Source organism: Protopterus annectens, chromosome 1.part2 (genome assembly GCF_019279795.1).
Source record: "Protopterus annectens isolate FY-2018-M chromosome 1.part2, PAN1.0, whole genome shotgun sequence".
In the NCBI taxonomy this organism is placed as follows: Eukaryota; Metazoa; Chordata; order Ceratodontiformes; family Protopteridae; genus Protopterus; species Protopterus annectens.
The window spans coordinates 480141250-480158566 of record NC_056727.1 but is presented as its reverse complement, the minus strand read 5'-3'; the positions used below and the strand labels follow the sequence as shown (position 1 = coordinate 480158566).

The window sequence follows — 17317 nt, the reverse complement described above, 5'->3', positions numbered from 1 at the left end:
AGTCTGTTTTCCATGTTCTCCTATCTTGAGGGTACTGTGTACCACAGTAGATGCCCAACGCAGTTGCTCTATACAACTCTTTCCCCTACAGGGCACCATGTACAGTCTGTGTGGCTGCCCACAGCTCCATTCATTGGTGAGTATGAGACGGAAACGCTCACCATGTTTTTCAGAGGTGGGTGGCACCCACAGAGACACATGGAGAACATGCAAACTTGAAACAGGCATTGGCCAGAGGTCAGGATCAAACCTTGTACCTTGTGCATGGAAGGTGAAGACTTTAAACATTATGCCAACTGGTCACTCTGAACCGATGGAACTGGAGGGAAAAATGCATCAGAACTTTCATTTTTAACCTGAGAAGCATGCTGTCACTAAAGAAATTCATTCTCTATGAGATTTAGTCTCTGATAATATACAAAAGTTATGCACTTACCATAATGTTAGATCCACATTATCTTGCTTCATCTGATTCAATAACTGGGTTATTATATCTAACTGGATCCGACCTCTCATCTGCACTTTTTTCAAGAGCTTGTATCCAGGGCTCTGACTCCTCCCATACTCATAATTCCCTCTGGCCCTCTTGCCTGCTTGTAAGTGTAATATCACCAAAAGAGAAAACAACAGAGGCTTAACTAACCCACTTAACTAAAGCATGGATGTGTGTAACAGCGAAAGGCTGTCCAAAAGACAAGGCCCCTGGTCAGATCCAACCGATCAGCCAAGAGCCTAAACGTGACAATTAAGAGTGGGAGGTGGAGGAAGGGATGTTGAACTGTATGAAAGCAGACAATAAGGATCTAGTGTTATGGTAATATCCACATCTGATGTTGTCTTTTTCGTCTGATTCCATAATTGGGACAGATTCATAGGTTCATAGATTAGTACTAGACTAACTGCCCTTGCGAGCCATTTTAAGCCTAGCCTATTATCCCTTGTGAGATTCCAACCCTGTACCTTGTGTTTGTAAGGCAAACACCTTAACCATTAGGCCACCCTCCCAACACTACCTGAAAAAAAAAATAGTCTCAAGTAAGGCTATTCCTGAGTATGGTGTAACCTCCAATGTGACACAAAGGTATGAACTGTAGACCAAGTAGATGCAGAACAAATCTCATCAATGGGAACTCCAGCTAAAAAGGCAGTGGAGGTAGCTACCACTCTAGATGAATGAGCCTTTGGTTTGCCAGGTAAGTTAATCTGATTTTGTCAAAAACAAAAAACAATACAGTCAGAGAGTCACCTGGACAACATTACCTGACAGACTCCTTGTCCTAATTCAACTTTTGAGAAAGATAGAAAAAGTTGGTAAAATTTTCTGATATCCTTCATCTGATGTAAATAAAATCTGACTGGACAAAGAATGTCCAGTAAATGCAGAGTACGCTAACATTTGTATGAGAAATTTGGAAACAACACTGGTAAATTAATAGTTTGATTATGATTTGCTTCAGATGCCACTTTCAGAAAAAATGAGGATTAGTTCGCAAAGTTACTCCATCTTCATGAAAGGCAAGATACAACGCTTGTAATTCAGAAATCCTCCTAGCAGATGTGATTGCTACCAAAAAGATTGTTTTCCATGTAAGGAATTTTAGATCTGTTGAAGAAGCAGGCTAAAAAGGAGCCCTAGTTAAAGCCTGCCACATAATAACAATGTCTCAAGGGGGAACCAGATCCCTGACTTGAGGTATTAGGAGAAAGGCTCCCATCAAAAGAGTTTTCAAAATTTTTAAGAAGGGAATGGAAGTTTGGTCTGTCCCACAGAAAGTTATTAATAATGTATCCATCACAGTAGATGAATCATCTTCTCCCTCTCATAACAGTTCTTAAACCTACTTGACTGATGATGATTACAGAACCTGCACTTGGGCCTCAGACCAGTTGTTTTACATTAGGAAGGTTTGTGGCCTGCACTGTGGTGGCAGGACAGGTAGCTTACATCCTTCTAAGTTGGGAACTGCTGATTGAGGGCTCAGTGTCTGTTATTCTAAAAGTGTATTAGTTCTGGTTTAAGCACTTGGGCTTCAGGCCAATTATTTTACATTAAGAGGGTTCGTGGTCTGCACTCTTGTGGGAGGAGAGGCTGGACTCTGCCCTTCTGAGCTGGGAATTTCTGGTTAAAGGTTTATAGTGCCTGCATATTTGAACTGTTTCTTACTGAAATTGGTACACCTTGTTTGCTGTAGCATAGACTAGATCCAGGCCTGCTGAATCTAGCTTTGTTTGTAAGCTTGTTTGCTTGTTATTTCCCCGAAATGCTAATTCCACCTGAAACGCGGCTTTTCAGCGCTTTTGTGGATCCCTAGTGATATCTGCATTGCTTACTGTACTTATTTCCTTGTTTCACTTGAAAGAAAGTTACTGTTTGTCGTTTTTGCATTTAAGTTACCTGTAACACATTGCATTTTAGTTACCTGGCACTTGCTCACTAAGTCAGCACTAAAAAATTAAAAGCACTACACCCTCACAAACTCCCCTTGAGTACCTTGTTCCCCATTGGCCCTTTTTTTTCAATTATAAAGGAATTCCCAATACTATTCTAGCATGTCCAAAGGTCAGTTGTCAATCTCCTCTCCAATCCAGCTGGTGAATCTGGGAATCTTAAGGCAATGTTACAACTGCCTCATGTACACAGACAACCCTCTCCTCCTCCTAACAAATTCCAACACATGTGAGAGATGCAACCATATAGCCAAACTGGAGGCTAAGCTCTCTCAACTCAGTACTGGCGTAACCAGTCAGGAGGAGAAGGAAACCACACTCACTACAATTCCAGTCTCACATAGACCTACCACGACAGCAAACCAAACACATAAACACACAAAAACATACTCAGAGGCTCTAAATAAAAATCTGCATAAGCAGCAGAGACCTCCAAAGCAGACAACCAAGCAACTGCTACCCCAAAACAAAACACGTGCAACACATAGCTCACAAAGCCAGTGTGCCGAACAGTCACAGCCCTTAAGGCTAAACAACACACCTGATACACTTGTAATAGGTGACTCTATCGTCAGGCACACTGACGTCCCGCTCACCAGGCTGAACAAGGAGAAGGTCACGGTGAGCTGCCTGTCGGGCGATAGGATCTGCCACATAACACAAGCACTCAGGTCACTCCAAGGCAAGTACAAATATGACTCAGTCATTGCCCATGCTGGTGTGAATGACCCGAGACGTACCTCCCTGGACTACATGAAAAGAGACATAGAGGAGCTCTCTAAGCATGTAGCCCAGGCCGGTATGACCCTGACCTTGAGTAGCATCTTACCCTCACCAAGAATGATGCCACAATATGAAGACAAGATGATCAATTTCAACAACTGGCTTAAGAATTGGTGTCATTCAAAGGGGATCCAATGCCTGTCAGCCTGGGATGACATGCTCGACAAGCCACGATGCTTCGCTAGGGACGGCTTGCACCTGTCACCCTGGGCTTTCGGATATTGGCAAAGGCTCTTGCTACCCCATAGTGCCTTTTTTAGGCAAGGCTCAAAAGACAAACCCACCTCCATAGGTATCACAAGGGATAAGAAACTAAGAGTAATGCTACTCAATGCCAGAAGTCTAAACCTCAAGATGCACACACTCGAAACTCTCCTTAGCATGGAGAACATCGATATCTGTGCAGTAACAGAAACCTGGTTCAAGGCTCCCGAGAGCACCCCAGCACTACCAGGTTATACCTCATACCATGCTTTTCGGCCCCAAAACTTGGACCGAACCACAAAAGGAGGGGAGTATCAATATTCACAAAGATACCCACACCTCCAGGTTGGTGGCACAGCACGAAGCATCAGAGACTATCCATGTGCAACTAACAGTGGGTAAAACTGCCTTCCAGTTTATAGACTGCTACAGACCACCCTCCCAAACCCAGGAACCCCACTCGGCCTTCCTGAGAACACTGGAAAATATGAGGGTCTCTCTTAACACCATTATACTGGGCGACTTCAACTACCCAAACATAGACTGGGAGCATTACTCTAGCTCCAACACCCTAGCCCAAAGGTTCCTAGAATTTATAAACTCAAATGCTATGGAACAACTTGTTACCACTCCCACAAGAGGGGAAACATACTGGACCTGATCATCACCAACATGGGGACTCTATGCTCCAGACCAGAAGTGTATCCCTCACTGGTAAGATCAGACCATAAACTAATCTCACTGGATATTCACATCCCGACCCTACCCCCTGCCCAGAAAACCACAGTGAAAAACTTCTCTAAATTTCACACTCCTCAAAACTGAGGTGGAATCCTTCAAAGCCCCTGGGCCTGTGGAAAATACGGCCCAGACCGCAGAATCCTTTATAAACGCATTCTATGAACACCTTCAGGAATGCATGGATCATGCAATCCCAAATAAAACCAAGACCCAAACCTCCAAAGGCAAACGTACTGTCTGGTGGACCCCAGCCATAAACAAACTATACAATAGAAGGAGGAAGCTACTACATGACAGAGCAAAATCCCAAAAAGGGAAGGCATCTCTGATCAGTATTAGCAAAAAACTACGGGCATTTATAAAATTGTCTAAGGCCAGCTTCGAGAGAAAAATTGCACAGGACACTAAGGATAATCACAAGACTTTCTTTAGTTATGTTAGGAACCTGGGTGGGAATTCCCAGATATGCTCAGAATTAGTCCAAAATGACAAAAAATACATCGAACCCACAGACATTGCCAACATCCTAGCTGACAGGTTCAGTGCAAACTTCTCCCCCCCTCCCCACCAAAAGGGCAAATATCTATCCCAGCAGAGTGCTGCCCCCCTGACATCTCGGATGCTCAGGTAAGAGCCGCCCTCTCCAAAGCAAAAAACACAGCATCAATGGGACCAGACGGTGTCCCGGACTGCGTCCTACATGAACTCCAAGATGAGCTAAACCCAAACATAAAACTATTGTTCAATCTCAGCCTTACTACAGGATATGTACCCAAAGAGTGGCGTACAGCAACAGTGGTCCCTCTCCACAAAGGTGGTGCCTCAACGGATCCTGGAAACTATCACCCCATAAGCCTGACTAGCTTGGTCTGCAAAGCTATGGAAAGGACCATCATGGACCTCATAAATAAAGATATTGGGGACCTACAGACACTGGATCCTACCCAGTTCGGCTTTGTTAAGGGCAGATCCTGCCTCTTAAACCTGGTCGATTTCTTTGAAACAGTCACCAAGGCCATTGAGGAGGGGAAGGTGGTCCACACAGCCTACCTGGACCTCACAAAAGCCTTCGATACAATACCCACTCGGGCATTATAGATAAGCTCATCAGCTTAAATATAAACCCCTATGACACTAGATGGGTTGCAAACTGGCTCAAGGACAGAACCCACATGGTTAGAATTGCTGGAGCCATGTCAGACTCCAAACCAGTTACAAGTGGCGTCCCACAAGGCTCAGTCCTGGGACCTCTCTTGTTCGGTATATATTTCTTGGAGGTACAGGCCAACATGGAAGGACTGTGGCTGACCAAGTTCACAGATGACTGCAAACTGGGCGCCATAATTGACTCTCCAGTCGACACAAGCATCCTCCAAAAGGGCCTCATAGAAACAGACAACTGGTGCCACAGCCATGGCCTCAAGCTAAACACCAAAAAGTGTATAGTCATCCCTTTGGCAAAACAAAGTGCCCACAAATTACCACATAGGTGGTAATCCATTAAGTACAGAAGACGTAATTAGGGACCTGGGGACCCAAGTTGATAGCAATCTCTCATTTGACAACCACGTGGCCAAAGTGGTTAGAAAAACATTTTATATAGCCCACCTAATCATGAAGGGATTCACATCTAGATCAGGGAGGTCATCGTGCCTCTTTACTCATCCCTCATCAGGCCCATAATTGAGTACAATGCCCCTTTGGGATGTACCTTACCAGACACCTGCAGCAACTGGAAAGACCCCAAAAGTACCTCACCAAGAGGATCATAGGGCTCAAACAGATGCCATATGCTGCCTGGTTAAAGAAACTCCAGCTCTACTCAGTGGCATACCGCCTGCTCAGAGGCAATCTGTGCCTGACGTATAAAGCCATGTCCAACCCGGAATTAATGGACATGCTGCACCTCAGCAAATCCAAATCCCATCGAGCTACGCGCTCGAGAGACTTGAACCTCAGCACCGAAATAAACAGGACATGCTGGAGGGACAGATTCATAATGCAGAGGCTCCCTTCACTCTGGAATAAAATCTCAGTCCAGGTTAGGCAGAGTCCCTCATTGACTCTCTTCAAGAGGAATCTTGATGAGTGGATGGGAGATCGTAGGTTTACCCCGGGTATCACTTCTGTGTCACTGTTAGACAGAGGCACAGTATACTAACCTCGAAAAAGGGCATAGCAAAATTAATTTAAAATGGGTGGCAAAAGCCAAACACACTCTGGCTAGGCTTATAAATGCCCTATGGCAGATAGCCTAGTATGAACCTATGAAATTGATGCTACGAGGGAATAAGCCGCACCTTAGAACAGCTAACTCACCTTAGTTTGATAGGATGGATCAGTTAATATGTGTTCAACAAACATATTGAAGTAATTCTGGCTGTAAGAGGGACAGTTAGTTTAACATGTACCTAAAAGAGATATTCCGCCTCCACTCCAAGCAGGTTAGAAAAGAAAGATGTATATGGTGTCATAGCAAATAAACATTTTCATATCTCATCAAAGTTTTGTAATATGTCAATCATGAAGACATGAATTAAAAAAACAGGATCAGCACATATCATAATTTAGCTTTAGGTTACATGTGTATTAGCAGCGGCCTAGGAGAAAACTTAAACTTAGAAGACTGAGACTGAAAGACACAATAAAATAATGATTATGCAGTCAGTTTAAAAGGCTAGAAAAAAAGACATTAGTAGCTCTTGAAAAGCTCAGTCCCAAATCATTGCTGAAATAATTTCCTTCTATTGTATCTAATTACTTTTTAACAGTACCTCTTTGCTGTTTTTACTATATGTAGATATTAGCAGGGGTCCAAATAATGTTGCAGCCTCAGCTCTGGATAAAATATGGTTTTCTGCCAAAAAAACAGCATGTCTGTACCAGCGGTCCCATAGCATCACTGCATCTGAACTTAAAGCAGATCTGCCAAAAATGAGAAGAATAACTGAATTAGTGTATTAGCCAAAACATATACATACTAGTGGACTATTAAAATGATTACATATTCGAGTACAGCCCTTTATTCATCTTTTTATACTTAATTTATGCATTTCAGTGTCTTGGAGGATCAACAGCATATCTCAGGACAGAGTGGGCATCAGTCCTGGACAGGACCATCCAAGACTGTGGACGCTCACTCATACATCACAGGCTATGGACAATTAACAGGACTGCTAGTTCATCTACTAGCATATATTTCAGATGTGACAGGAAACTGAGGAACCTGGTGAAAATCCACACAGACAAAGATACAGACATGAGACGGACATGCAAATTATGTTAAGACAACTTTCCAGCCAGGAAATGAACTGGAGAACCAAATGATGATAGGTAAAAACGCTAGCTGGTGCACTACAGTACTACCCCAAATTTACATCAAAAATATGCCAAAAAGCATATCACTATTTTTTGCAGAAACAAAAGCTAAAATGCCCGTTTCAAAAACTACAAAATTCTGCAATAATCTCTCTTCAGCCCTGTACACTAATCCTAGTATACTTCTAAAGGATTGTGTAAAAACAAAAACAAAAAAAAAGAACACTTACTGAAGGAAGATATTTCTGGATATTGCAAATTTTTCTAATGCCTTTGGAAAAAACAGTCTTTCCCAATTCTATATTTATCAAAATGGTGGTTTATTTAGAAGAATAAATAAAATCAAGCTTTCTTGCAGAAACATGATGAAACTAGAAAACAAAACTGCAGCCTATTCAGCAGACTTCAATTACAGTTCACAATCAGGTTCTGAAGTTCAGATCACTATTAATGTATTTTTTATGCAGGCTTTTCCAAACTCTGAGAAAGTACTTACATAGTTCAGCTTTATGCTTTCAAGAACTTCTTTCCACCCAATAGACAGGATAACTCCATTAGCCTTTGATACAGAGCAATACCTCTCAGCATAATGAAATACTTCGGTTTCTCCTTGAGGATTCAGCAGAGTACAACTCCTTTAGGTTTAGGACAGCCTCCCTCACACATACACCACTTCCCTAAGACTCCTCCACAAATTCACTCTATGCAGAGGCCTTAGATCTAGAATCTAGAATCTACATGCTTCTTTGTTAGTATCCATTGTATTCCTTCCAAGTTCCCACCTGCACCTGTTCTCTGTTGCGACTATGCCACAAAAGATGAGCCATCTTCTCTGCCTGCCTATTGTGTGTCTATGTCATAAAAGTACAGTGCCCACAGAGCTTCCTAGTCACAGAAGCCAGTACTTTGCCACAATATGTACATTTCAGTGGACTAATAACTAGGTCTCCACTAAGGAAAACTGTCATTAGCAGAGGCCTTGGGATAAAAGCTCTACAGTGCTACATGTAATTTTTCCTCTACTTTTTTATTAATTCTCAACAGACTTAATTATTGCAATATATCACACAAGTAATGCTTACCACACAATTTTATTTTCATTGTATCCCAAAAATAACATTCATGTCAGTACTTAACACTTAAAACAAACCACACTCTTCTGCCAACCCAGCCCCACCACTGGGTAAGCCTTTCACATGTCTAACAAAACAATTGCAAACAAATTAACCTTATTGTCATTACACTACTCACTCTTAGTATGACTTGTATAGCACTGGTTTTACACCACTAACCTACTGCTCCTCACCTCAAAAATGACATCTTATCTTTCCAGAAAAAAAGTCACAAAATTACACTACTACTCCAGGCCTTTTCCACCCTAAACGCAATCAACTCAACCATTCATTTAATTCTGCCCTACCTATCCTCAATACCTCCAATGTCTAGCTATTTTTCTTTTAGCTATCCTTCCAAACCTGAACAATCTCAGCCTCAACTCTCTTGATATACTATCTCCATTCCTCTTAACTACAACAGTCTAAGCCATTCAGTCAACCTCTAAGTACAGCTCATATATCTGCTTCCAACAGCTCTGCATATCTTTCAACAATTCTCTCACTATTTCACAGGACCACCACTTATACATAAGCCCGGGGGGTATATATCTTCAACATCAATCATTCATGCCCCAACCTTTTTCAAAAACTCTCTTAGGTGTTCTCTACCATCTGCACAACTGCTTTTTTTACTACTTATATAAAGGGCCGAACCCTTTTATGATTCTGCATAAAAGCCATTAACTCTCAAACTTCATTTCCACATATTGTTCTCTTTTATCCACCAGTCTGTGAAAACTTTCTTCCTCATATCCCAAAAACTCCTCTTTATAAAACTTTCTTCCTCATATCCCAAAAACTCCTCTTTTCTGTCCTTTGTCCTTCCCTAACCATTTATTGTAATATCTATTACTAGCTTTTCCTTCCCTTTGCACTCTAATATCTTCTCTTTAATGTCTTGCTCTACTGTATAAAAAACAATCTTCCCCTTTAAAATTCCATCTACTTGCAACTGCTCAAATACAAGACACTTTTCATATGGCATATTTCAAGCCAAGTCCTCCAAGTATACCACACCAATCTCTCCCCAGTTCCTCATCTTGTCAATCTCGTCAATGAAATACTTCCTAGCCTCATCACTGAGCATGTGCTGACAAGTATTCAAGCCATTTGTGATCACTTCACATACAAGCATGATCACACATGGGTGAAAACTCCCAAATGTGAGCAACATTCAGGAGTAAAAAAAAATTATCACAGGAAAAAACATTTATTGGGGGGGGGTGGCAAGTGCCCCTGCTATTAATATATACAGCACTGCCAAAATTGCACCATCACTGGGAAAAGGAAAATCAATGGTAAACTGGAAATTCATCTTCTGGGGAAATGTTACCTTGTGAAATACTAGCAATCATATAAGTGAGTGTCGAGCACTTGTATTTTGAAACTAAACCTGACTTCCAAGCATGACCCTTATTTCCCATCTTTTCCCAATTTCTAACTTAAGCTTTATAAGCAGCAACTATTTCTTCTCCTTATTCATGCCACTAGCTACTGTTCTTGCCATTTGCAAGGTAACTGTTCCACATTTGCTTTCCATTTCATCAGTCTTAACTTTTCATATATACCACATACTCAAATTTACAGCTACTGCATGTTACCTAAGACCTGCCCCCCCCATATTCTACTTCCTCGCCTGCCCTAAATCTCCCCCTACCTAACCTGCACCTGTTACCATTCCACACCAATTTATCACAAATCCTTTGTACCTCCTCAGTTCTTCCATCTTGTGGCATCATCCCTAAATGCCAAATGTAAACCTAAACCCGGGTCCAGTTAACAACACTGCACCCACTCCAAACTTTCTAGTACTGCCCAAACAGATATAACATCTCATCATAAAATGATCCATTTCTTCTACATGGCTATTCAAAATATAAACAAATAGGAAGCACTGGGAGCCTGGATTGAACTGAACTCCCAAGATATATTTTGTATCTCAGAAATCTAGTTAAAATCTAATCACACTCCCTTTGCTTACATACAATCTAACTATACAATATTTACTAGCAGTGGATAGAAGTAGGAGGGAAAGTCATTATTTTCATCAACATTCATTAAATAGTTAAGATTAGTCTTCTCAGATAGAGCAAATCCTCAACTAGCACTTACCTAACTGGATACTAATACAATTCCAAATTAGCAACTCAGTAAAGATCAATATGACCACTACACATCTTTCTTCCCTCTATAAACCTTTCCATTCCAGAAGACATTTTATAGGGCATTCTCAAGATGAAAATATAGCAAACAAATTCTACTAGGAGATTCATGTCACTAGAGTTCCAACTCTCAGCATAGTCTCTCTACACTTATCACAGCAGCTACTAGAGTCAACTCCCCTACCAATAAACTCTAACTTCTAGACCTACTAACTACCAATATTCCACACAACATGCATACAATACAGACCCTATCTAACTTACCAAGTGACTGTTGCTCCATAACAGGAATTCTACCCTTTAAATGACCCAAGGCACGATACAGCTGTGGTACTCCACCCATATAGCTTAGGCTACTGCAGATGTGATCAATATGATGAACATAGTACAGTTGTATATGTAAACTTACAACAACTGTAGATGTTCGAATGACCACTGCTGCAGTAGTCTTAGCTCTGTGAGTTGCATCATGCAAAGAATGTACCAGCTGGCCAGCTGCCAAAGCTTCAGGGCACCTTCCACATATTCAAACAGTCAATCAGCCTGAAATGAGCTGACTAAAAGACAAGTTTGGATACCAAGCCTTTCAAAGTTTTCATACCAGCATAGAAGGAGGCTGAGCTCTGAAAGAACAATGCTAGGAACAACAAAAAATAAGTTTTCACAACCTGGCAAAAACAGCACACCAACAAAAAAAAAATGCCATCTTGTCCATCAATATCTATTTTCTGAACAATAAGAAGTATGACAATACAGTTACACAAGTCTTACATGCCTATAAAAGTGGACGTCCAAACTCCTCACTGCCTCAGTAGCATTTTGGATTATCTGCCAAAGTAACCCAGTAATGACCAGCTTTCAAAAGCCCAGATTCCCCTCCCTCTTTCTTCCTGTGATAGATGACTGGCTAAGCATACCTTGAGAGGGAAGACTTCAGTTGTAACAGGAAGTGTGTACTCAGACTTTTTTGCTTCCATAAAGAAGGGCAGGAAAGTACATGAAGCCAAAATAATGTAGCAAGGGTAAATTTGCAGGCAATGACAATACTATATATATATATATATATATATATATATATATATATATATATATATATACATATACATATACACGCACATATAAAAACAAATTCAACAACAACCAAATCAAAAAGATTGAAACCCACCTCAATTATGCACAATCTGGTGGATGGAGGTTGGGTGCTGCCACTGAATTAAAAAATTCGAACATGAACTTTACTGGTAAGTAGTACAAGTGCATTCCCACTGCCTCAGTGGCATTTTGGGAAGATTCCCAAAGCTTTCCCTACCTCAGAGGTGGAAGGGATAAGGATCCAAGAACACCTGGAGAATGGTCCTAGCAAGACCTACTTTGGACCTTGAGAAGGAATCCAGTTTGTAAAGCTTTGTGAAGGTATGAACAAAGGACAAGGTTGCTGCCTCTAGAATGCTTCTAGAGTCCACCCCCTTTCCAATATGCCATTGAAGATGATGAGAGTCTAGTTGAGAGCACCTTAAACTTGCCTGGAAAAGATTTACTATGGTGGGAGTAGCAGAATACCATAGCAGAGGATAACCATCATGCAATAGTTTGCTTAGAGGCAGGTTGTCTCCTATATAGGGATTACGAAAGGTGAAACACCTTTTCAGCATTCCTAAAGGGCCTTGTTCTGTTGAGGTAGCACCTGAGCTGCCTGTGTGCATCCAAGACATATAGAATCTTTTCTCCCTTGTTTTTTGGATCAGGATAGAACAATGGGAGATTGACGGCATGACTTAAGCTATATCCAAACACAACTTTAGGCATAAATGTTGTATTAGTGTGCAGCATAACCCTGTACTTGTGAAAAATCAGACAGGGTTGGCCCACCATGTCAGCTTGCAGCACAGAGGTTCGCCTTGTAGATGTCAGAGCAATAAGTAAAACAGTTTTCCAATTAATGAATTATAAATTAGACTGAGAGGCAGGTTCAAAAGGAGGCAAGATCAATTTTTCAAGCACAAAACTGAGATCCCAGTGTGGAGGAAATTGCTTAAGAGGGGGTCTCACAGGCAACATTCCTTTCATAAACTGTGACCACAAAAAAAGAGATGAAAGAGAAAGAATCCATGGGCAGAGAAGCTGAAATGGCTGCAAGATATAATTTGATAGAAATATATGACAAATCAGCTCTAAGTAGCTCACACAAAAAATTTCAAAATCAGAGGGGTCAAAACCCTTTCAGAACCTCTGTTATTGGCTAGGCAAAACCTCTTCCACTTGCAAACATAAGATTTTATAGATGAATGTTTTTCTTGCCTCCTTAATACCTGCTGTACATCTTAATGGAACAAGTGCCTAAAATGTATGAAAGAAGAGTCATCCAGGCTGTCAGCTGCAATTGCTCTAGGATGGGGTGTACCATTCGCCCCTGATGCTGTGTGAGCAGATCATGTCTGTGAAAAAGCTTGTGGTAACTGCCCTTGGCCAATTCCATTAAAAGGTATAACCAACTTTGCTAGGGCCAAAAGAGGTTTAACACAATGATCTTTGGCAATTCTTTCTGAATCTTTGGAAGTACCTTGGCAATCAACGGAAAGGATGGAAATGCATACAGGAACATTCCTGACCATGGAAATGATACGGAATCTGTCTTCAAGCATGGCTGCAAGGACATCCTGAACAGAAGTTTTTCAGCTGTCTGTTTTGAAAGAATGTGAACAAATCTACTTGAGGTGTTTCCTACATCTTCCAAGGCCAGTAAAACTGGGAATGGCCACAGAATTGGGTTCCTGTCCTCTGTAAGGTCATATACTCTGCCTAGCTCTGGGGTAGTTCTCAACTGCTCCCAAGCAAAAACACTACTAAATCTAGTGATCATCTAAGGAAAAGTGAAAACTTGTTTAGACTTAAGCTCAGGTTTTCCTTCCAAGAATCAGAGTGATTGGACTCGGTGTTAATTAGGTTGCAACCACCATTATTTTCATCAGATCCTTCATCATTCTCTGAAACAACAGAAAGGTCTCTATGCAAACACGAACTAGAGTTATGTATGGGAACACGACCACCATAATTAACTGTCCACAGAACACTCAGTCAAGGAAACCTCATCAGCCTTATAAACAGTTATAATCTAATTATCATCTGTATAATGAAGCTTCTATTTCTTTCTCTTATGAACTTCACTAGATAAAATATCCAGGGACAGAATATTATATGGCAAGCAGTCTCTTAAGTCTGGATTTCTCCCGCAATTGGCTCTCCCATGCCTGTGCCAGGTACTGGAACAGTCCCAGAGGATGTGCCTAAACTTTGTTCCATAAAAGAAGATGGTGCAAAAAGTAGGTGGTCTGAGGGCACAGCAGTGGCTTTGGAAGAATCCCTGCCATCCATTGAGGCATATTTTTATTTATTTATCATTTTTTTTTTAAGTGCAACCATATTTGATGGGGTGCTGGTGGTATCAGAATTAGAATCCATCAAGTCAAGGGAGAGAAAAACAACCAGAATAATAAACTGATAATACTGGATAATGTATCACAATAAGCAATTAAAGTTTCTAGTAATAAGGTATGTCCACACATAGCTAAACACTGCCAAACTGCAATTATCACAAAAAAGTTTTAAATATGTTCAGAATTCTTTTACAACTGACAGAAGTTAAAGAATTTCCAGTATACAAAGTCTAAATATCAAAGCAACCAGCATACCAAACCTGTGTTAAAAATCAGCTCCACACACTTTAACCATATTAAATTGCTGTAAAATAATGTTTAATAGCAATTTAAACTATATTTTCTTGTCAGAGAATGAGAGAGAGAGAGACAATAAAATATCCACAGTACATTCAAATAACTTCACCTTTGGTAAAATTGCAGTCTGATGTTAAAACACATAGAGCATATATAGTAAATAGTGTATAAATGCTGAAAAAACCCAAGTTCTGCAAAAGGATAAAAATGAAGCAAAGTAACAACATTCTGATGACATGAGATAGCCCCTAATGTCTTAACAGCAAATACACACACAGTACATTTGACAGAAATACTGAAAGTGTTCAGAAATAGTAAAAACAATCATTTGTCAAAAACAGAAGCCAAATAAGCACTGCTACAAACAAAAATTCTAACAGAAATAAAATATTAAAATAAATATATTTAAATAAACATTAAAATATAAAGATAACAATAAATCTAATAATAAAATGAGAGGAAATGTGTCCCAAAATGGGGCTTATCTGATGAGTAAGCCAGAAAAGTCAGCACTGGATCCTGTGCAGAGTCACGGGGCTTTCTTCTTTTGATGACAAAAAAAAAATTACTTAACACTCACTCCCTACTATAGCTGAAGGCTTCCTTCTCAGGATATGTTCAGTGAATCGGCTGTCACAGGAAGAGTGAGGGAGGAGTGTCGGAGATTTTAAAAGCTGGCCAGTACTGGGTTACTTTGGCAGTTAATCCAAAATGCCATTGAGGCAGTAGGAATGATGAACATTTCTAATGTCTAGCATTACTGATATTTTGTAATTCTAAATGATCAGCAAATAAAAAAAAATATGAGGTACAGGAGACAAAACTATGAGGCAAAATCCTTGAAATTCTATGAAATCAGGGGCAGTGACATGTATGCATTGATCTAGTGTGGCAGTACTAGTATTGCACAGTGTAATGCTATTTGTTGATCAGTGTAAAACTGTTATTACTATGGTGCACACCTATCTGTGTGTCAGTGGGGGAGGTGGAGGGCTGCCATACAAGAGTTACAAGCTGGTCATAATTTCTTTCAATTTCTATCTCAAACATGATGAGCATTGCCATTATGTTTGTGTTTGGGGAGGGATTACAGTGTACTTAAGAGTAACAAGTTTACCATGATTTCTGTCACTTATCACAAACATAGACCTTACACATGATACATAGCTACCTTTGCTGTTTTAGCAGAAGCTGGGTATGTGGGAAAGAAACTGCTCAGTGCTAAAATAAATCCAATGACTAGTAATGCCATTTTACAGTGCTTTGTTCTGGTTGAGTTTTTGGTTGTAGTTCTTCCTGTGTGGAGTTTGCCTACCCTCCCTGTTGCTGTATGGGTTTTCATATGTGATCTTACTTACTCCAACACACCAAAGACATTCCGTATGTGAACTGGACTTCCTTCAGTTTCTCTAAAGGTGAGAGCGCAACATGTTTGTGTGTGTGTGCGCGCATCATGTGATAGACCTGATTTGTCAAGGGCAGTGTCACTGCGCATGTGTGTGTTTGTGCATTTGTAAAAGGATTGCTGTTTTTTATCTCTGGGCACACACAATAAGGCCAAGACTGTACGTAAATTGCTCTTCTGGGTAGCACAAACAAGTATGCAGTTAACAAGTAATTATCTTTCAAAAATAAGGCATAGAACATATCACAGAACATTCAGACCTTTAAACTTCTAGGGGTATGGTGCCCTACACTGCACGCATTCTAAAACCAGCCCTCCTGAAAGGTGCATACAGAAGATTGCTGTAGGTTTTGTGTGTGTGTGTAGGGACAGTGATGTGGTCATTTTTTATTTAATTTTATCACAATGAAACCTCAGAGGTGTGCACAGGAGGTTATTATAGCGCTTGTTGGGACTGGGGACAGTGTAGTCATTGATTTTTTACTTCTCTCACAGACCTCAGAGTTGTGCAAAGGTCATTACAGCTTGCGTACAAGCAGTGTACAGTCTAGAAACAACAAGTTGGAATACATTGTTTTGATTATTATTTTTTCCATTTTCCTCACACTTCAGGCACATATACAGATGGCTGTCTTTTGGAGGAGGCATGCTGTGTATATGTATGAATGTATCCAGTTGAAATACATACATGACTGTGGCCATTTGTGCCTTTGCTTTCATCCCAAACTAGCACCAAAGGGATGCGCAGATGGTGACAGTCTTTTTATTGGGAGGAGGCATTTTTCCCAGATAGGATGCACTGTATGTATCCTGTCAAACATTTGCCTTGTACATTTATTGTGCAATACTATTTTGTCAGTCTTAAACATTAAGCCTTGGACACAAATTGTGTCTTCCATGAAAAAAAATAAGGCTGACCTTATTTTCTTGGTCATGATTTTTGTTCAGGCCACCAGTGGATCAAAATATTGGGAAAACACTCTAAAATGTACATCGGGCATCTATAAATCTACAGCTTCTGTGGGTCTGGAAATTCCTAATCTCCTCACTTAATTCAGTTATTTCCCACACAGTTATTATTGTGCTGTGTTGACCAGTTAAATTATGCTGAAAGAATGCAAGGAAAAGTAAAGATGAACTGCAACACTTACCCCCGGATTCTCAAAAGCCTGCACGGAGTGCAAGATGAGTGCAGTAGCTCCCGCAGGCAATATGTCTGCCGTGCGATCCAGGAACAGCCAGCAGGGGGTGCACAAGAGCTCCAGCACTAATCTTGCACGGACTAAGCCCTGGTAAGCAAATCACCTCATTTGCTGGGGAAATCCATGCAAATGAGGTGATAATGCAATCCAGGAAGCTTGTAATAGTCCGTGCAAGACAAGTGCAATCTGCAGAAATGTACTCGGTTAG

General features: G+C 40.7%; 1 protein-coding gene across 3 annotated transcripts in view; it reads right to left on the bottom strand.

Annotated features, from left to right (window-relative positions):
* Window positions 1–17317, bottom strand: part of KIZ (kizuna centrosomal protein) — a 1514946-nt gene that overhangs the window by 798508 nt on the left and 699121 nt on the right. For all 3 annotated transcript variants that reach the window (XM_044057131.1, XM_044057139.1, XM_044057146.1), the window contains one exon: window positions 6951–7101. In XM_044057131.1, the coding sequence (XP_043913066.1) occupies window positions 6951–7101 (151 nt within the window). The remainder of the gene's footprint in view (window positions 1–6950; window positions 7102–17317) is intronic.